The sequence below is a fragment of the Heloderma suspectum genome, chromosome 7 (genome assembly GCF_057233095.1).
Source record: "Heloderma suspectum isolate Gila_16-S chromosome 7, 16-S_ref, whole genome shotgun sequence".
Classification (NCBI taxonomy): domain Eukaryota; kingdom Metazoa; phylum Chordata; class Lepidosauria; order Squamata; family Helodermatidae; genus Heloderma; species Heloderma suspectum.
The window spans coordinates 117,497,724-117,519,909 of NC_139464.1; the positions used below are offsets into that span (position 1 = coordinate 117,497,724).

General features: G+C 45.3%; 1 protein-coding gene across 3 annotated transcripts in view; it reads left to right on the forward strand.

The window, feature by feature from the left end:
- The window catches only part of SEMA3E (semaphorin 3E), a 252,483-nt gene that overhangs the window by 197,272 nt on the left and 33,025 nt on the right, over positions 1–22,186 (forward strand). For all 3 annotated transcript variants that reach the window (XM_084811194.1, XM_084811195.1, XM_084811196.1), the window contains exons 6-11: positions 114–233; positions 4,661–4,803; positions 9,612–9,726; positions 11,897–11,966; positions 14,361–14,505; positions 19,719–19,941. In XM_084811194.1, the coding sequence (XP_084667320.1) occupies positions 114–233; positions 4,661–4,803; positions 9,612–9,726; positions 11,897–11,966; positions 14,361–14,505; positions 19,719–19,941 (816 nt within the window). The remainder of the gene's footprint in view (positions 1–113; positions 234–4,660; positions 4,804–9,611; positions 9,727–11,896; positions 11,967–14,360; positions 14,506–19,718; positions 19,942–22,186) is intronic.

Consider the following 22,186-nt stretch of genomic DNA (forward strand, 5'->3'; position numbering starts at 1 on the left):
CTCTGGGATTCTATGGGCTCAGTGTCCACCCTGACAGATACATCTTCCATGATACAGCATGTTGTGTAAACATGGCGTCCTGTATACTTACTGCGAATGCATCTGGCTTTCAGGTGGAGAATTGTTTGCTGGGCTCTACAGTGACTACTGGGGGAGGGATGCCGCAATCTTCCGCACAATGGGCCGCATGGCACACATCCGGACCGAACCAGATGATGACCGTCTGCTGAAAGGTACAAGGCGTCCATAAGAAGTCCTCATAAAAAAATTGCAATGTTATGTTTTCCCCCCATTGGAGTAGATGTGCTGTGAAGTTCAGAAAGCCTCAGCAACAAGATCGCGCTCGCCTCATTCTGCATGGAACGTCCTCTGTAGGCACCATACCCCAAAGCGCTGCTGCCCACTTAGATGTCAGTATTTGGAAGATCACCAGGGCCACAATGAGACAGCCTTCAAACGTGTATTACTTTGGCTTCAGAGTCCAGATAGCTGCATGGGGCATCCCGTTCAGACTTCCGCTTCTTGTCACTTAAGTTAGCACAGAAGTTATGTTTCTGGTCGATAGCAATCGTTCACATGCCCCCTATCCTTTCTACAGCGTTAGCTACTTCTGTAGAACCAGGGGGTGGACAACTTTGGGAGGTCCAGGGGCCATTTCTACTCCTGGAGCCCACACCCTGCATGGGCCACACCTCCTCCCACAGCAAGGATGATGGTGTTGATGGTGAGGATGTTAAAAATGGCACCTGGAGCAGTGGCAGAGTGTCAAAGGGTCAAACTTTGCCAGTTAATTTTTTACCCTTTTGGTGCTCTGTAGTAGCTACGGAACACTAAAAGGGTCAAAACAGGGTCAAAGCAGTGTGTGTGTGTTTTCAAAAGATACACTGGGGCGGGGTGTAGCGGGGGCGGCTTATTGCCCACCCCTGCTATAGAGGAAGAAATGTCTGACAACACCAGACAAGAACTGAATAATCCATTAAGCTGATTTACACACTCTCCTGGCTGAGGATCCAGCGTATGCGGAGAATGCGCAGGCATTCCCCGTCTCCACACACGTGCAAGATAACGTATGTATGTACAGACATGTCCCTGATAAAAAGGCATGGGAACGGCATACAAATTGGGCCCATGTGTAATGGCTGCCACACGTGATCTTTCTCGTGCCACATGGGAGAGGAGGAAAGTGCTCACCACTTCTTCTGCCATGAGTATGAGGTCCCCCAGACAGGGGTATTGTTTGAAACTCTCGTTGCACCACATGCTATTTTGGATGTGCGCTGTGGAAGACTTCCTCAGATTACTTGGGCGTAAGCACCACTGAATACAGTCTTCCTTCTGCCTAATGTCATGAAGGGCCCGGGCAGTTTCCTTGGCCACTAATGATAGCTGCTTATCACTTGCCTTGGCTGCCCCTTATGCTCAGAATTCATCCCAAGAATGTTGACAATGGGTTGGATCCAGATTTATGTTGGATCAGGTGCATTGGTGGAAGTGGACTTCCCCACCCCCTCCTTCCTACAGCAGGCCCCACGGCCCCCTGAATACACAGGGTGAGCTGTGGTGTGAGGAACAGGGGGGATCCCCCAAAATTGGGCGTAGGGGGCGCTTTCCCCTCACAGAAAGCAGATCATGGATCCAACCCCGTGGTGTCCTCCTGCTTCCTTCAAATTCCTCCACAAGGATTCATCTTAACCTACCTCACAGGTTGATGTGAAGATAAAATGGGGAAAAGGAGGATCACATATGCCGCCTTAGGCTCCTCGGAGGAAAGGCAGGATATGCATGTAACAAACAAAGAAACAAACACATAAGATCTTTTCCAAGAAGCCCTTGCTTAACACGTACATACTCGGCTGGCCTCCCCACACACACACAGAAATGCAACACAAATGGGGACACTAACATATGTAACTAGGTTTTCTCACTTTCCTCCACTTCCTACTATAAAACTTTAATTTGTGCTGTCCTCAGGCAGGGCTCTGACATTTTTGTTTAAGTTGTAAGCATCATGTACATTGGTGGTGCCATATACTGGTAGTCAAAGGATTGTCCCTACAATTCCTTGATGTAGAGAGATAATCCAGAGCTTTCCCAAGGGTAAACCTCGGTGTTTGGTTTATCATAGCAAAGTCAAACCAGAGTTTTCACATGGTTCTGATTTAGCAACAAAAGGAACAAAATGCTTTCAACCTGCACATCCCTATATTAACACAGCATCTAGCTCTTACACCCTGCGCCAAATAAGCACAGCTCAGTGGCTCTGATTCCTGCTTTGTATAGAGCCACAGATGGTTGCATCAACTCCATGCCAAGTTTAGACTAATACAAATTAAAACAAATGAACCCCAGAGAGCAAAATTGGAAAAAGATCTTAGTTTTTTTTGTGTACATATGAAAAAAAAATTGATATGTATGTTGGAGCTACACAAATATTTTCAAAACTGATATTCTCCATATGTTCAGAGAAAATTTCACTCACATGAAACCGTTTTTAAAGTTTGTCTTTTTGTTTCTCTAGAGATCTTGGTAGTGGTTATAGCCATGCTGTTTACGATGGCTTCTTGTTTACGACAAATCTGTATTGCAAATGTTTGTGTGTTTGTACTTAAGGTAGAGCTGTAGAAAAACGGGTTCAGCCCAGAATTCATGGGATTTACCCAGTAATTGAAGGCAAAAATGGTCTTTCCCTCAGCCTTGTCCCCAACTTTGTTTCGCTGAAGTCCCATTGAACTCAGTGATGTTCACTTCTGATTTAGACATAAATAGGGCCACTGTTAACCTGTGATTCCCCTCCACACACACAATTAATTAGGCCTTCCATTTCATTGCTCTGCTGCCCTCTAGCAGGAGCGTCACACTGAATTGTGCAACTTGTTACTACATGAACAAAAAGGACCTGCAGGCTTTAGGTTTGGGGGGAAAGATCTTCTATTCAGTTCAACCTGTCCACACAGGAGTCTGTCCTTAGTGAGCGGCAGTATGGGAGTAGTTCCTGCCCCTGAGATTTCCTGTCCCAAGACTTCCTGTTCTGTTTCCCAGTTGATACCCCTTTTGATCCTAAGTCTTTCTACTTCGTTCCATTACTCATGATACACATGTAGACTAGAAAATAAACCTAGAACAGGTATAAGAATACTGCGGCATTCAGGATTTCAAAAAGATCTTGAATTGTGACCCGTGGCCCACAAGTCATATATTGCCCCATCAGTACTGGGGTGGCTACTCACACATCGCCCAAAAAGAGGACAAAAGAGGACATCGATTTGCATCACATTTGAATATGCTCATTCATATATAGAGATGCGCATTTAGAAATAATTGCTAGAATTTAAATAAAATGCAATGTATCTCACCATCATGGGGAAAGGACGTGACCAGGTGAGCTGTCTCCGGGGGCTTCAGTCTCATGCCTTTAATTCAGTACCAACAGGTTCATTACAGATGCAAATCCCCGAAGACTCTCAGGCTACAAAGGAATAACAGCAGGGAATCCAAATGGGAACTACGATGTTGCTAGCCATTTGAACAGGGACTTGCTGGCTAGAATAACTTCGGGAGGGGAGCCCCTCCCATCCAGTGATGCTCCCCTATGTCGACCCTCACGCATCACGAACTGGGTCGACCATCTGAGCTAACTTTTCCCGCTTTGCTCTGTACCGCAGTCTAGCATCCCTCAGGTCATGCCCTCCTCCTCCTGGATTCTCATGGAGGAGAGATTGGGGGGGCTTCAGGCCCAGCCAACTGGGTGCTAGCATCCTGAGAAACACACCTAATCATATCTGAACTGGCTGGGAAAGGTGCCTCCCCCAGTTCTGGCTGTTCCCCTTCTGAATCTGAACTGCTAACTTTCTCCATACGCTCAGAATCAATCCTGAGATCCCCTGCTGCTGCTCTCCCTTCTTAGGGTTCTTTCTCTTTAAAGTGGATTTGGACTGGACAGCTCTTCAAAGGGAGGATGCCTTCGAACACAGCACTGTCCTCTGATGGCCCTTCAAATACAGGGCTGGCCTCAGTAAAGTAGGACACATGGCTAGCGTAGTCAGTAACCAAGTCTGGCTCAGATAAGGATGGACGGACGCCCCCCCATCCGGGTCCCCCAGGCACCCACCAAGCTGCTGCCCCTCCTTGTGTACCCCAGATCAGTTCATGCGCGCCCCACCCCACTCTCGCTGAGCCACCCTCACTTACCCCTGAGCCGTCCTCGTGTGCCCTTCGTTCCCACAGTCACCATTTTGCGAAAAAAATGTCTCTTCGGGAACGTCTGTAAATCTAACATTGCGCACATAGCAGCCATAAAGGCCCCATCTGCATAATATTACAGGTGTAAATGGCCCATTTCCCGACAGCGGGAATGACTGGAGCTCGAGGACGGCTCAGGGTAGGTGACGGCGGTTCGGTGAGCGTGGGGGAGCGCAAGCGGGGGGCGGCAGCTGGGCGGGCGCAACCCGGAAGCGTGACCAGAAGGGGAGTCCGTCAGATGCCCAGACTGAGTCAGGCGCCTGCATCATCCTAGGCTTGGATCATTTCATAATTTCTGAACTGAAAACTGAGCAAGTTGAATTAATACATATGGGTGTGCATTACATTTGTGTGCTTACCCTTGGAGTATCTTGAATAAATTTGATCTCTCTCTCTCTCTCTCTCTCTCTCACTCTCTAAGAACCTAAATTTGTTAGCTCCTATATGATTCCTGACAATGAAGATCAGGAAGATAACAAGCTGTACTTCTTCTTTACTGAGAAAGCATTAGAGGCGGAGACAGGAGCTCATGCCATCTATTCCAGAGTGGGAAGAGTGTGTGTGGTAAGAAAGCCTTTGACGACAACCCTTTTACTTACAATACGCTCCTTCTTTTTGTTCTGCAGCTTTGGAGCCTTCAGGTTGGGGAAAGCTAAACATAAAATGAGAACCAAACCAAGAAGATATTTTCAAAAATCCAAGCCTGAATCCTGACTTTAACCCCAGACTTCATATCAAAGAGTCAAAACATCAGCTGACATGGCTGTGGCCACCCACCTAACTGTGGTTCTGGCATAGCTCAGATATGGATTGTAGAGCTCATTCCATATTGAGTGACATAAAATAAAACATGAGGGGAAACATAAAAGGAACCAAGGGAAGGGGCTATGAAAAGAAAACAGCCAATTGAGTGAAGGGCTGCATGCAACATTTGGGTTTGCTCCTTATCTTAATCCCATTCCCAAATTTCACCCGGAGCCTCTGTTGGGGGGGAAATAAAATGACAGCATCTCAGTGTTAAGCCTAACAGAAGAAACCAAAGAGCCTCGCTTGGTTTGGAAGGTTTTTAAAGCCCAATCTTAATCATGTTTTTCTCAGAAGAAAGTCCAATTTGCTTGAGTGGAACCTGCTTTCACATAAGGGTACTTTGCAACCTTATTCCATGCCTGTTTACTCAAACGCAAGCGCCACTGAGATTAAATGGGACTTGCTCCCAAGTGATTGTAGCCAACCTTACATCTAAATCACCAGAAGAAAGTCTCATTAAACTTGATGGGAGATACATCTGGGTGAACATGCATAGGTTGAGGCTGTTAGTCTCATATATTTTGCTGTTTTCCCCTGTGGAACTGTATGGCATTGTTAAATGAATTCAACGGGATTAATCTGAAGGGTGAAAGACAGCCATTATGTTCACAGTAACAGTCAGGTTAAAATCCAATTAGGATTAATCACAGCCTCTTTGCGTTGATCAGGGGTGGGCGACTTGTGGCTCTCCGGATGTTTTGTCCTACAATTCCCATCAGCAGTAGCCAGCATAGCCAATGGTAAGGCATCAACCTACCCGTACACCACGTTCAGATCTAAGGCCCTCCTCCAGGTGCCTCCTCCGAGGGAATCTCGGAAGGCAGCAACAAGGGAGAAGCCCTTCTCAGTGGTGGCCCCCTATTTATGGAATGATCTCAATGAGGCCCATCTGGCGCCAACAGTGCCAGGTTAAGACCTTTCTCTTCTCTCAGCGATTTGGCCACATGTGATGAGTTTTAATCAGGGCCTGGATTTGTCTTATAGTTTATTGTTTAAAATAGTTTTTAGATATATGTTGCCTGTGTGTGTACTGTCTGTTTATATTAATAATAATAATAATAATAATAATAATAATAATAATTTGTTTTCTATACTATCCCATAGCTGGACCTTTCTGGGCACTTTACAACAATTCATTTTATATATTTTTATGTAAATATTATTACACTTTGTATAATGTATTTAATGGTTTTTAATCTTTGTAAACTTCCCAGAAAACTTCAGCTATGGGGCAGTATAGAAATGTAATAAATAATCATAGAATCATAGGATAGTAGGGTTGGAAGGGGCCTATAAGACCATTGAGTCCAACCCCCTGCTCAGTGAAGGAATCCAAGTCAGAGCATCCCTGACAGATGGCTGTCCAGCCTCATCTTGAATGCCTCCAGGGTGGGAGAACCCACCACCTCCCTGGGTAATTGGTTCCGTTGTCGTATTGCTCTAACAGTCAGGAAGTTTCTCCTGATGTTCAGCTGGAATCTGGCTTCCTGTCACTTGAGCCCATTATTCCGTGTCCTGCACTCTGGGATGATCGAGAAGAGATCCTGGCCTTCCTCTCTGTGACAGCCTTTCAAGTCCTTGAAGAGCGCTATCCTGTCTCCCCTCAGTCTTCTCCTCTCAAGGCCAAACATGCCCAGTTCTTTCAGTCTCTCTTCATAGGGCTTTGTTTCCAGTCCGCTGATCAACTTTGTTGCCATCCTCTGAACCCTCTCCAGCTTGTCTGCATCCTTCTTAAAGTGCTGAGTAGATGGGAACTAGTACTTCCCAGGATTTGAAGCTATGCTTCCATTAATGCAGCCCAAAAGAGCATTTGCCTTTTTTGCAGCCACATCACATTGTTGGCTCATATTCAGCTTGTGATCGACAGTTCCCAGATCCTTCTCGCTTGTAGCGTTGTTGAGCCACGTATCCCCCATCTTGTAACTGTGCATTTGGTTTCTTTTTCCTAGGCGCAGAACCTGGCATTTATCCCTGTTAAATTTCATTCTGTTGTTTTCTGCCCAATAATGATGATGATGGGAGTTGTAGGCCAAAACATGTTGAGCACCACAAGTTGTCCACTCCTGATGTGGATGGTGGCAAAGAGAGATAGAAATGTATAAATGAGAGCCAGGTCCCTCAGCCATGGTGCAAGACCAGCTTGCTCCAGGCTTCACAATTTTATGACAGATGTGCATACCGACAAATCAAGGTTCCGGACCGGTTCAATCAGTTTTGCCCCGTCTTCCATTTATTGTCTTTATTTTTTTAATGGAATACATTTACAGCTCACTTCTCCACCTGAGATAGATAGGTGTGTGTGTGTGTGTAATGAAACTTTTTAAAGGTTCTTGGTGATACCTTGGCTGCTATGCGGTTGGCATGATCCACAGCCAATTTCTGGTGCAAACTTGCAGAAGTGGTCATTCAAGGGCCAAAGAACAAATTAATCACACACTGTGTAGGTATGCTTACTAGGCTGATTTACTCTTGTGTAAGAGTGTGTGGCCCTGATTCATATTGGGGCCACCACACTGCAGGAGGGGAAGATTAAACCATCTCCCACCCGCTTTTTCCTTGAAACTACACCCAGCCTGCATGGGAGTTAAAAAAAGATGATCTTTCTTTTTTTAACAACTGCCCATGCAGGGGGGTGGAATTTTTTTTTGCAGGGGGGAAATGAGTGGGTAGAGGGAAGGTTTAATCCTCCCCTCCCAGAGCACAGTGGTCCCAATATGAATTGGGGCCACACATGCTTGCATGAGAGTAAATAAACCTAGCAGGCTCAGTGACTCGCTACACGATCAACATAACATGTTCTTTGATTCTCAGAGCTCAGCTCTGGAGAGGAAAGATGCCCTCTGAAGAGGACGGAACGCAAGGCTAGCACTTCTACATCTCTTTGCTCCCTTAAGAAAGGAAGGCAGTTGGTAGATGTGGTAGATATTTTCCAGCCAAACAACGCCTTTTATAAAATTCTAGAGGAACATTTGTAAAAGTGGAAGCCTTTTCTGTTCCTTAGTGTTACCTGCATTACCAAACCCCACAAGTATAGACTTTAAACTTAGTACGCCCAGACCGTGTGCTTCAGAATGAGTTCAGCAAAGTAATTGGGTTTTGAAATAAACAAATGTGAGGGTTATCTCCTAATCTCACTGAGGTAATGCTATGGTGATTAATAAAACAAAGAATGTAGCTGGCTGACATATTTGGCTCACTGACTTGCCAAAACTGAGTAATCAGTTTAAAGGGATTAATAATATATGGACAATAAAGACTAGATGTAGTCATGGTTTTAATTAAAAAATACTTACCAAACTACAGCTTTTAATGAGAATGTTCATAGCTCTGTGTAATCTGGGTAGCATGTGGGCTCTGGAAGAGTAACATAACCTTTATAAGTGATGTATGGTTTCAGAGATCAGTCCTGAGATCCCATTCTCAACCTATTATTCAGTGAAGAATAACTGGCTGAGATATAGTATCTTAGGACTGGCTGATATGTGACAATCACCACTTGAAACGGCTTTTGTGTGAGGACCATTCTGTGCAAGGGTCGTAATGATGTACCTCTTGCCATGCAGATCAGCCTGATCATATGGAATCTCCCACCAACCACTAACGTTCTGGTTGCTGATCATAGAATAGTAGGGTTGGAAGGGGCCTACAAGGCCATCGAGTCCAACCCCAACCCTGATTGCAGGGTAACTCTCCATGTAACCGTGTTGAGAGATGGAATAAACCATTCTACACATTATGGCAGATGGGTGGAGGAGTTGCCACATGAAAGCAGTTTCAAGTGGCCTAACATGGTGATTCTGTTGTGTCGATGGGAGCATCAATGCAACATGAGCTGTTGTGTCCGTGATCTATTTTGGATGTGATGGTGGGCAGGGAAACCCAAAGTTCATTTGCCTCCATTTCCCCATGCTTCTCTGTCATGTCTGAAGAAGAATTTCCGCATCTCCTTCCCACACCATGGGGAGTTGCGATAGGTGTCCCTGCAATAGGCAGATGTGATAGGAAAGAAGGGCTGGCTGAAGCTACACTTCGCGATAATATTGTGGGACATTGCCTCCCAATGTGTGATATATTGTGTGAATATCTGACACAGTAAGCTGCTAAATCAATATACGCGTTTGTTCCAGACATCTTTGGACCAAATTAGATGTGATGAAGAGATCCGTGAATAAGATACTCTTTGAATTTTAAAGTGTTAATAGCTGCCACATCCCCCTCCACTCCTCAACAAGTCTGATCAGATTAGGACTGTAGCACTGGGGAGATTAAAATCACCCCCAAGTTATCTGCCCCACAGGGGAAAAAAACATGCACTCACCCATGGGGTAATGATGTGTTTTTCCCAGTGGGGCAAATAGGAGGGTATGGATCAGTTCTGAAGAGAAAAATTGCACTTTGGAATGGGTTAAAGCCCTTTCCTCCCAGCTCCAAAGTCTTGATCCAAATTTTCCCTTCCCCTAGCTGTTAATAATGCAGCAGGCTTTATTCATGGATCTCCCATGACACAACATGTCTTCTAACTTGACCCCATGCATACGTTCAGTTTCTTGTTCCTTGCTCTCCAGAATGATATGGGTGGACGACGGATGCTGGTGAATAAATGGACCACTTTCCTCAAAACCAGATTGATCTGCTCTGTGCCAGGGATGAATGGCATTGACACACATTTTGATGAGTTAGGTGAGTTACATACTTCTGAATAGGTTAAATATATAACCTCCAAAATAAAGACCTCATCCAGTTCACAGCTATGCATAATGCAGTTGAAGGCACACTTGGAAGAAGCTGACTATCTAGATCCATTTCAGTAGGGCTTCAGGCCTGGGCATGGGACAGAAACGGCCTTGGTCGCCTTGGTGGATGATATGAGGAGGCTTCTGGATAGGGGCAAATGCTCCTTCCTTGTTCTCCTCGATCTCTCAGCGGCTTTTGATACCATTGACCACGGTATCCTCCTGGACCACCTGGAGGGGTTGGGCATTGGAGACACCATATTGTGGTGGTTCCAGTCCTTCCTCTCTGGCAGGTACCAGAGGGTAGCACTGGGAGAGGAGGTTTCGGACCTGTGGCCACTCACTTGTGGGGTGCCACAGGGTTCCATCCTCTCCCTGATGCTATTTAACATCTATTGAAGCCGCTGGGGGCTATCATCAGGAGGTTTGGGGTGCGGTGTCATCAATATGCGGATGACACACTGCTCTACCTCTCATTTAAATCTTCACCAAGGTTGGCCGTAGAATCCCTGTCCAAATGTCTGGAGACAGTGAGTGGCTGGATGGGGAGGAATAAGCTGAAGCTGAACCCTGACAAGACCGAGGTACTTTTGGTGGGAGACAAGAGGAGGTTGGGGGATGTTGACCTGGTGTTGAATGGGGTATGGCTACCCTTGAAAGACCAGGTCCGCAGCCTGGGGGTCATTTTAGACTCCCAGCTGTCCATGGAGACTCAGGTGTCAGCTGTGAGCCGGACAGCGCTGTACCAACTCCATCTGATACGGCGGCTGCGCCCCTACCTTCCCGACCATCTGCTCCCATTGGTAGTACATGCCCTGGTCTCCTCTCATCTAGACTACTGTAATGCGCTCTACGTGGGGTTATCCTTGAAGACAGCTCGGAAGCCGCAGCTGGTACAGAATGCGGTGGCTCGCCTGATTAAAGGCAGCCACCAGCGAGATCACATCACTCCAGTGCTGAAGGAGTTGCACTGGTTACCAGTTCTTTTCCGGGCCAAATTCAAGGTGTTGGTTTTGTCCTTTAAAACCCTATACGGTTCGGCCCAGCCTACCTCAAGGAGTGCCTCCAGTAACACCAGACAGGATGCTCAACCAGATCAGCCTCGGATGGCCTTCTCTCTGTCCCATCAGCCAGGACAGCTAGGCTGGTGAGGACAAGGGAGAGGGCCTTCTCTGTGGTGGCCCCCACTCTGTGGAACTCCCTCCTCAGGGAACTCTGCCATGCCCCCTCTTTAATGAGCTTCCACCACACACTGAAAACATGGTTGTTCAGGCAGGCATTTGGGGTAGGTTAGGGTATTTTTAGAAATGTGATGTTTTTAATGTAGTATTTTATTGTTTTAAATTGTTCTTGTTGTACATAGCCCAGAGTGGCTGGGTGACCAGCCAGATGGGCGATTAATAAATTAAATAAATAAGTGTTTGCTATCACTGGTAGCTCCCTAATGAGCTAGGCCAGATGCTACAATAAACCATGGTTTATCATGACAGGAATAAGCCGCTGTGAATTTCCAGCTTGCGCACTACCCCTTTCCCTCTCTTCCTCTGGCATGGCCACAAGGACGAGGTCAGAAGCTTTCGCTTCCATTTCTGATTAAGCACAGCTTGCTGTTTCATCTGAACCTAGCAAACTGTGATTAATCCTAACTGGTTTGTTTGCAATAAGACAACTTCAAACCACGGGATATGAAGCTGGGTTGTTTCGACAAACTATAGTTGAGATTAACCACAGTTTAAGGTTCAGACATAATGCTAAACTGCAGTTAATCAAAATTAGAAGTGAAAGCTCTTGATCTCCTCCTCACAGCCCAGCCAGAATTGCAGAGGGAGGAATGTGTGAGCCCAAGGCTAGCTGTGACTTGTTCCCATCATGATAAACCGTGGTTTATCGTGGTGACCAAACTGCCCGAAGCATCAGCAGTAAGCCTACAGAATTAAGAGTGTAGAACTGTTTCCTTGCTGGGAAGCATAAAGTGGGAAGCAAAAGTCACCAAAGCTGTTATTTATATCCCTATTTATATCCATTCAGAAATAGGGATATAAATTCAATAAATAAATAAAATAATAAATAGGAATGGTTAATTAATATTTAAATACCATCACGTTTCCCCTTTGCAGAGGATGTCTTTTTGCTCCAGACTCGTGATAACAAAAACCCAGTGATATTTGGACTCTTCAACACTACAAGGTAAGCAAAGATGATGTGACAGCACTAGACGAAAAATAGATATGTTTTGAGGAGCCTAGTTTACAGTAAAACTAAAAGCACTATATACCTATTAGCAAATATAGGGGCCTGGTCAGATTATAACTTTTCAAGAAACTCAGTTAACATAGTAAACCAGGACTGAGCCTTGGACAAAGCAGGAAAGGACTGTGATTGACTGTACTGTTTTTATCTGTATGCAGACTCTCCTTGATCATATAATCCATCTTCTGAAGGGAAGTGCAGGAGAATAAAGGTCAGAAAGATGCTTATAGATAAGCGCTAGAGGATGCCAATTTGACACTTCAGAAAATGGGCCGATGTAGCTCAGACCAATTCAGGATCTGTCTGCTTTCACTCAGTACCAAACCTGAGTCAAGATCCAGAAATCCAAGGCTTTGGGCTTCCTGTTGACTATTGTGGGGGAAAAATAACTATAACTTTTTTTCTTGGTCAGAATTAGATGATTGTTGCAGGAAAAATTAGTCCTTTGCAAGGGGATTGTGTCTGGCAAATGTCAGAAGAATAGGAGTAGCATTTTTGTGCTACAAACCTTTATATTTTATTTAGGTTTTTCTTTTTAAGGAACTGCTGATAACTTTTCTGTTTCTTGGCAGAATGGGATGAAAATTGCAGGGCTAATTGCCTCTTCTGAGGGAATCAATCCTTCCAAATTTCAGAATGATATGTGCAGCCAAGTTTCTTCCAAGAGCAGCCTTGACACTTTGGGGGTCTCCAAAAGAGCACATGCTTATCCCCTATGTTCCTTGTAGACCATTCTTCTGAAAATGACAGTCAGTCTAGAGGTGTCTCTAAGTAAGAAACCTGCAAAGTTGCAGACTAATAAGTACAGTGGTTTATGTGGAAGGGGAGTCCTCAAATTTGTTTGGAGCAGGGCATGATTTGCTCCACCCTTCCACCCTCCCTGATTTTGGGGGCAATTTGCATGAAAAAGGCAGATATCATAGAGGTGTCTCAGGGAGGAAACCTGAAAAGTTTTAGAAGAATAGGTGGAGGGGACAGGGGGGATTATGATGATTGAAATCCATTTTAGAGTTTTTTTCATAGTGAAGCCTGGTAGCATTGGAAGAATGTTCATCTCACTGTCCCATCCTTGCCCTCTCCCAAAACACAGTGATTGGATCCCCTGATAAAATGTGTCCTAGGATTAGGCGGTGGAATTTTCAGTTACTCAACCACACTTGTTCCCTCCCCCCTCCCTCTGCTCATTATCAGTGTTTAGAGAAGCGAAACCAAAAGGCATTATTTATTTCATTTTTTTATTTATTTAAAACATTTGTATCCCACCCTATATCATTAGGATCTCAAGGCGGTGAGGTAATTTGCAGGAGACATGAAGTCTGCATATTTCTGAAATGCAAGTCACTAAGGAAGCCTCACTCTAGAGTGGCTTTGGTTCCATTGGGTTTAGAGGGAATGCTGGTTCAGCTCAGGAAGCAAAAGAGCCTGTCTGAAGCGTGAGTCAAGGTCTTGCATGAGCCTGTTTTAGGCTGCAATCCTGTATGTACTTACCTGGGAGTGCATTCCAGTGAACTCTGTGGGACTTACTTTTGAGTAGATACACATAGGTTTGCACTGTCACTCCTCTTATTACTACTTTTTAGGGAGAAAGTCAACATGTTAACATCTGACCAGGGCAAAGACATCTTGGAGCCAGGCTACACATTACACTAGCCAGAGTAACCCTCTCTGCCTGCTGCCTACAGGCTAAGACGGCTGGAGGGGTCATGACGTGTCTCTCTCACACACACACACACACACACACACACACAATATTTGGAGGTGCTGGACACCTTTCTCCTCTGTTCTTTATCATTGGATCTCTCAATCTCACAACTTAACTGTTGAGCTTCTCCCTCTCCCAAATCCTAGAGCAGATCATCTGCTTAAGGGACAAAGAGAGAGAAATATGGAGATAAGGAATGGAGGAGACAGTTGTCCTATGCACTGTGATCAGCTTTCTCTACCTGTGAGCAGGTAATATCTTCCAATCATGCTGCTGGTATTAAATGTCACATATGTACAAATAAATTTACAAGGCAATCCTTAGCACATTTATTCAGAAGCAAGTCCCTCTAAGTTCAGTGGGAAGCATAAATCGAGTTGATTCACATAAAAGTGTGGATCAAACAAAATCCTTGACCATCCCTTTCCAAATCTGCAGATGTTTGATTCATAACAAGAGAGCACATATGCGGTTATATGAGCTGGCAATGAAAACAAGAGTTCATGCCCATTCATGAGGTTTTCAATTTTATTCCATCATATTTTTTTTCTGTACGGCTAATTCAACTGCCCACTTATACTCCATTTGGAGACTTTGCTTTATGGTCTTCCTTGATTTTAATTTTGTAGTAACATATTCCGAGGTTATGCTGTATGTGTCTATCATATGGCTAGTATCCGGGCAGCTTTTAATGGACCGTATGCTCATAAAGAAGGACCTGAATACCACTGGTCTGTGTATGAAGGAAAAGTACCATACCCAAGACCTGGATCGGTAAGTTCAAGAGTTTGTTTGTTTTTAGTTTTTATGATAAAATGGAGCACTATTTTATTTGTATTTTAAGAATAGACAAATCCTGGTAAGTACTGCATCACCAGGTGCAACTGGAAGGTTTAGTCCCCATCATGATAACTCTGAGTCCACCCTTTCTCCCATATAAATAAATAGCTGTCAATCACTGCTCTGGGAAAAATGTACAGCTTTGCACTTGGAACATGATTTTGGTGGGCAGAAAACTTGATCTCTGTCAGCAGAACCTCCACTGACAGAGACCCTACATGATGATGGATGCACTTGCCCTGATCCAGGAAGGAAGACCTGTAGGCAGGGATGTATGAAAATTTTGTTCCTGTTTGCAAGTGCTGTTTGCGAGCAGGAGCATGTTTTTGAGAAATGTTTGCAAATTCCTGGATTTGTGATTGCATTCGAAAAATGTATGTTGTTTTTAAAAACACACACTTTAAAAGGCACATTTTCCAAAAAAGACGCATTTTCACGCTTTAGTCAATGGACTAAAACAGGTTGAAAATGAAAATGGGAGTGAGCTGAAAGGAGTGTTTTTAGGTGGCCTTGAATATCACTGGTTCTCTGACCTCTGTCTGTACACTTCTGCATGTATAACCAGTGCACATACACTGTCACTTCTGTGTCACAGTGCTCTTTCACACCTCACTGATCTGTCTGCACATGGCTTTTGATGTAGATGGGCACATCACACACCCTTCCAGAGCTGCCAGAGGTTGTGTCCGATCATGAGAGCTGGGGAGTGGGGAGCAAAGTGTCTCTGTGCAGAGGCTTGTCCCTAATGTCCATCCATGGAGGACAATACATGGGCCCTCCACCACTCTATCCCCTGTCATAATGTTGGGCATTTGCTATAAAGTTTTTAAGGGAGTTCTCAGCTGCAAATTTATAGGAAGACATATGACAAAGGAGTTTGAATTATGGCAGGACGACTGCGTTCTCCAATGCCCACTCCTTGACTTAGATATTTTTGCTGCATTCCTGGGTTCGAGGACGTGCACCAAAGTTCCACCAAGGTGCAATACTGCAGTGTCACCTTTTTCAATCAGAGGACCTCTCCTCTGCCTAAGCAGAAACAAATGGGTAGAAAAATTGGATACGTTCTATAGTAAATCCTTCCCAGAGGTTGGCAGACCTTCCGCTGTTGCTGTTGGCATCATTCTAATCAGCCGACTTGATTGTTTGATTCCTGGTGTGGTTCTTTTGAAAACGGCACTACAAAGCGATCCCAGAGGACTATGAAATACCCACCCCAAATGCGCTGATGGGCTAGTTACTCTCCAAGCCATTTCATTGTTGGTTTGGGGGAGGGGGAAATACATTTTTTTTAAATCCAGCTAAATATTATGTTCTCAAATCTTGCTCGGGTTGGAACTTTTCAACAGGATTTGGCACTCCTGTTTCGTTGGCTGTGGTCATGCGTGGAAAACCAGACGTTTGAGCTTCTGCTAAAAGCCGCGTGCTTTGCCTTTTATGACAAGGAGCCAGCGTAAATTCCAGTGCTGGCTGATTAGAAAATACACTTCAAACCCAACACAGAGCAAATAGCTCAGGGTAGCCAAGCCCCAAGAAAAGGAAAATAAACACTGCCTCGTTTGACAAGTGCAGGAGTTTATTAGTGTCAATTACAGTCCTGCCGCAAGTTGAGACTGAATGTTTCCAGTAAACATGAAGAGTATTTTATTTCACTTTATTGATTGAAAATCCAATTTAAACGGGGAGAGCCTGCTACCGTGGCTGTGCTTGAAATGTTTCTCAAAACCACACTGTTTTCAAGAGCCATGGAGGAAATAAATGATTACTAAAATATTTCAAGCAGAATCCTAAATGGTTCCAGTTAAAGAGCATGAGGCAACCTTGAACAGAAGAATCCATAATGAGTTAGGGGAACATTATCCTTGACTTTTATCAAAAGATTTAAGACTTCCTTTTCAGGATAATTATGCATTTATTTTAACACTAGTAGGTGGAATCCCATATGTACTTACCTGGGAGTAAGTCCTATTGAAAAATATGGGACTTGCTTCTGAGTTGACATGTATAGCAGGGTTGATTAACCTATTTCAGTCCAAGGGCCACATTCCATTTCAGAGAAGTTCTTGGGGGCCACATTCCAGGGGTGGGCAGGGCCAAAGGGAAAAGACGTGGGACCAAAGGCAAAGGAAGCAGGACCAAAAGCGAAATGGGGCAGGACCAAAGAAATCCCCCCCAAAACATTCTGCAAAATATATGGCTACTCAGCTGCATTATCTCACCACAGGGTCATGTCCCAGGCAGGTGGCAAACATTTTTGCATGTTTCATCACCCCAGCAGAAGAAAACCACAGAATAGTAGCTCAGTCCGGTACATGACTATGGAGAAGTAAGCCACATTGCAAGGCAAAAAATAAAGTCAGGGTAGGAAAGAAGCTGTGAAAAAGCCAGAATGGGTGGTGAAAGTGCCGATTGCATCTGGAACAAAAACAAAGCCTAGAAAAATTGATCAGTGTCCAGGAAGAGCGGAAACCATCAGATGATTGGGGAAAGCAGGGGAATCCCCAGGGAAACACCTGAAGATTGACTGGTGATGCAGAGTAACCAGATGCTTGCTGGTGAGGTAGGAAAGGGGGCGTGGCCATCTGGGGAAATTTGGTAGGCCAGATTGGGATCCCTGGCAGACTGGATTAGACCCATGGGCCGCAGATTCCCCATCTCTGATGTATAGGATTGCACAGTATATGAACTTAACCCTGGGAGGAGACATCTGATTGCTGATGAAGGGTGTAATTCTGTCCCCTCTGGATATGTTCTGTCCTTGTTTGTGGAAGGGGTTGCCCTACCACTGGCCCCCCTCCCACACATAGAGAAATGTGTGCATCCATGGCCACATGCAAGGAAGGGGCTGAATCATACACCTATGTGGTATTCATTTTATAAGATGTTTATATCTTATGGGCGGGAGGGTGCTGTTGCACTCATGCCCTGCTTGTGAGTTTCCTGTAGGCAGCTGGTTGGCCACTGTGTAAACAGAATGCTGGACTAGATGAACCCTTGGTCTGATCCAGCAGGGCTCTTCTTATGTTCTTATGTTTAGGGTGATGAAGACAAACATGGACATAGTATAGCTATGAGGGGAATCATAGAATAGTAGAGTTGGAAGGGGCCTATAAGACCATCGAGTCCAACCCTCTGCTCAAGGCAGGAATCCAAGTCAAAGCATCCCTGACAGATGGCTGTCCAGCCTCATCTTGAATGCCTCCAGTGTGGGAGAGCTCACTACCTCCCTAGGTCATTGGTTCCACTGTCATATTGCTCTAACAGTCAGGACGTTTTTCCTGATGTTCAGCCGGAATCTGGCTTCCTGTAACTTGAGCCCATTATTCCATGTCCTGCACTCTGGGATGATCAAGAAGGGATCCTGGCCTTCCTCTCTGTGATAGCCTTTCAAGTACTTGAAGAGCGCTATCCTGTCTCCCCTCACTCTTCTCTTCTCAAGGCTAAACATGCCCAGTTCTTTCAGTCTCTCCTCATAGGGCTTTGTTTCTAGTCCCTTGATCATCTTCGTTGCCCTCCTCTGACCCTCTCCAGTTTGTCTGCATCCTTCTTCAAGTGTGGTGCCCAGAACTGGACACAGCACTCAAGATGAGGCCTAACCAGTGCTGAGTAGAGGGGAACTAGTACTCACCCATCCCTTCCTCCCACCCCATGACATCCTTTGAAATCTAAGAAAATTGAGCTGCATATTGGTAGCAAATGTTGCTGTTCCATTCATATATCTAAATAGAGATAGATAGACAGACTGATGCATGCACAGACACACACACACACACACACACACAATTTGCTTTGCTTTGGCACACACAATTTGCTTTGCTTTCTTCCACATTGGAAATGGTAGACAATCAACCTCTCTGTTTCTCAGGCCTATATAATACATTGTGTTGACCAGTTCCATAAAATATTGTATTCCTTCTGGCAAGGAGAGACAGAGAGAGCCTTTCTAGGTTTGGTAGCCATTTGGGGTGGAGATTGGGATAATGCTACTGTCTGTAACATTTCTGTAGAGAAGTTACATTTTGAGGGAAAGTAGTTGGGAAGTACCATTATTCACCACAGGTCACAAGGATGTCCCACAGTTTCAAGGTTCTACAGCTGCTTTATTTTCGACAGTTTTTCTGGCCTCTGCAACAGATTCTGTAGTAATTAACTTCCAGACTGATCTCAAAGGTTCACACAGGTGCTACTTCCCACCTACTTATTGTTGAAACTAAAAAGCCAAATCATTCCATTTATTTTCTCAAACTGTGATGCTTAGGGTATATCTTAACCTCAGTCCACATCTGGATGCCTTAATAGCCCTAGTCAGACGTTATGCCTGAACAGGAAACAACATCAATCTATGTGGGGGACAAAGGGCCCTGCCCTACCATCCCCAGCCCCGCCATCTCTGTTCCCACCCTTCCTGTATGCAGAGGAAGTGCTGATGGGGGCGTGTATGCATGTTCACTTGGAACCCAGTGGAACTTTCTACACCACCCTTCCTCAACCTGGTGCCTCCTTGCAGATGTGTTGGACTGCAGCTCCCATATCCCCTGCCATCAGCTGTGCTGGCTGGGGCTGATGGGAATTGTAGTCCAACACATCTGGAGGAGGGTGCCAGGTTCAGGAAGTCTGTCCTGTGCAATGAAGGACTCTGATGAAGCAGGATTCTCAGTTGTTCAGGACTCAGAGGCTCCTGCACATTCAAGCGAACACACATAGACACCCCCTTCAGACCCCACTCAACACAGAAAAGTTGGCAATGGAGAGAGCAGAGATGGGGATGTTGGTGTTGGTGTTGGGCCAGTGCGTGCAGCCCTCTGCCCCCTACACAGGTTTTTATTTTGTTTGTTTGTTTGTTACGTTTACATTCTGCCCTTTTTCCTTTTGCAAGGAACCGAAGGTGGCTTACATTATCCTCCTCCTCTCCATTTTATCCGCACAACAACAACCCTGTGAGGTGGGTTGGGGTTGGGCTGAGAGTCAGTGACTGGCCCAAAGTCACCTAGTGAGCTTCATGGCCAAGTAGTTACTAGAACCCTCGACGTCCTGAGTCCCAGTCCAACAGTCTAACCACTACACCACATAACCAACTACCAGTATCATAAAAGTGTTTTCCTAACCAGTTATCAGTATCGTAATCATATCTACTTTCTGTTTTACAGTGTGCCAGTAAAGTGAATGGAGGTCGGTATGGGAACACCAAAGAGTACCCGGATGACGCCCTCCATTTTGCTAGAAATCATCCACTGATGTATGAGCCTGTTATGCCTGTTCATAAAAGACCAGTTCTTGTGAAGACAGATGGGAAATATAAATTCAAACAAATAGCGGTAGACAGAGTGGAAGCAGAAGATGGGCAATACGACGTCTTATTTATTGGGACAGGTAAATGAAAAAGAGGGAAGGGGGTTAAAAAGAACTCAGTTTCCAGGCCTGCAACAAGCTGTAGAGCAACCTTCCTTGGCCTGGCTGCCTTGGCCTGGCTGCCTAGACCTTAAATGCTGCCTTCCCACTGATGCCCACTTCCTGCTCCTCCCCAGCCAATGTTCACTTCCTGTTTTCTCCCCAGCCTCCCTGTGACTGCCGTATCCCATGAGCTTAGGGAGTGCACGTCCATTGTCTGACAATAAGTCTGATATTCCTTTGATATCTCTCCCTGAGATGGGCAGGGCCACAACTCCTTTCTCACAGCAAAGGGGCCGTTGGCTCCCAATCTGTTACCTCTCCTTGAAGCCTTGTCCTCCCCCAAATTTTACTTCAAGGTCACTCCCCACACAAATGTGTTTGTGTGCTAGTGGAACTGATCTAGCTGGCATGTTCATTTATTATTTCCTACACTTGAACAAATGTTTCAGATCATAGGAAATTAAGTGGTATGAACTCTGGATGCGACTCATATTTATTGACGACATGTGTGCCGTGAAATATGAGGGGGCAGAATAGCATAAATGCTTGTAGGATCACTTTAGTGTCCAATTGCTTTAAAACCTAGTCCATCACTCTTTGCTGAGGTAGAATGCTCAGCCCTGTTATTTGGTCAGAGGCTTGTAAATGGGGCCATTTTCTCAATTTGAAGATGTATTGCAAGCATCTGTAGCATTTGTGCTTTCTAACTAGAGGTTTTAGGAGTGTTAACCTCTCTGCATCTTCCAGAACTGATCTCTTTTAAAGGGACTTTAGCGAAACCCACCCTGGTGACATAATTTCTGTGACTTTCAGGTTCATTACTTGTGTCTCGACAATCGTAGTCTAATGGCTACACATGGGATCTGGCTGACTCAAGACCTTAAATGCTGCCCTCCACCTGATGCCCACTGCCTGCTTCCTCCCCAGCCAGTGTTCACTTGTGAACATTGAACACAAGAGCCCGTGTGGTGTAGTGGTTAGAGTGGTGGATTGGGAATGGGGACAGCTGGGTTCAAGTCCCCACTCAGCCGTGAAGCTCACTGGCTGACTTTGGGCCTAGTCACTGACTCTCAGCCTTATTAATAATAATATCCCACCTTTTTCCCAATACTGGGATTCAGCCTAACCTACCTCCCAGGGTTGTTGTGAGGATAAAATGGAGAGGAGGAGGGTCGTGTATGCCGCTTTAAGCTCCTTGGAGGAGAAGGCAGGATATAAATGTAACAGGTAAATACATCGGTGAGCCAGGAAAGTCCCCAGGTCAAAACGCACTTTAATTATGAACTCAACTGGGTGGCTTTAGCAGGGTGTCCCCCCACCCCCATCCCAAACATCAGACATGGCCTGTTAAATTTCCTAAAGCAGAAAAGACTTTCTGGGGCCCAGTCACCTGTCCCACCTCCTCACTTGCTATCATGAGCAGGTGCTGATGTGTGCCACTCACCACAGGTGAGGGTGCAGAGAGCCATAGCTCTCTCCTTTCCTGTTTTAAGTCCTTTTAGCAGACTTAAAGGGGTATGCCCAGTGTCCAGGTTGTGAACTGGCAATTCCAAGATACGCGACTATTCTCTCTGTCTTGACTCTTTCACCTTACAGAAGTGTTGTAGGGATGGCACAGATTTTTTTTTTTTTAGGAGAGCCAGCACAGTGTGATGGTGAGAGAGTTGAGTTAGGTTTGGGAAGTCCCAGGTTCAAATACCCATTCAGCCAAGAAGCTGAATGACTTTGGTCACTGGGTGACTTTGGGGCAGTCAGTCACTATCTCTCAACGCAAGCAGCCTCACAGGGTTGTTGTGGGAATAAAATGGGAGGGGGAGAAACTTGTATGCCACACTGGACTCCTTGGAAGAAATGTGGGATAACTAATAATAATAACAACTTATGTGAAGCTTTGAACAACTGAAATCAACTAAATATTTTCTAGTGTTTTGTATTTTCATATTTTAGAATGGACAGAAAACGTGTTTTATGCATGGAACCATAGAGCAGAAAGGAAAGGAAAGGTTCCTCCTGTGCAAGCACCAGGTCATTGCTGACCCCTAGTGGGACGCCGCTTGCGCTGGCGTTTTCATGGCAGACTATAGCGGGGTGGTTTGCCATTGCCTTCCCCAGTCGTGACTACCTTTCCCCCCAGCAAGCTGGGTACTCATTTTACCGACCTCGAAAGGATGGAAGGCTGAGTTGACCTGAGCCGGCTACCCGAGACCCAGCTTCCACTGGGATC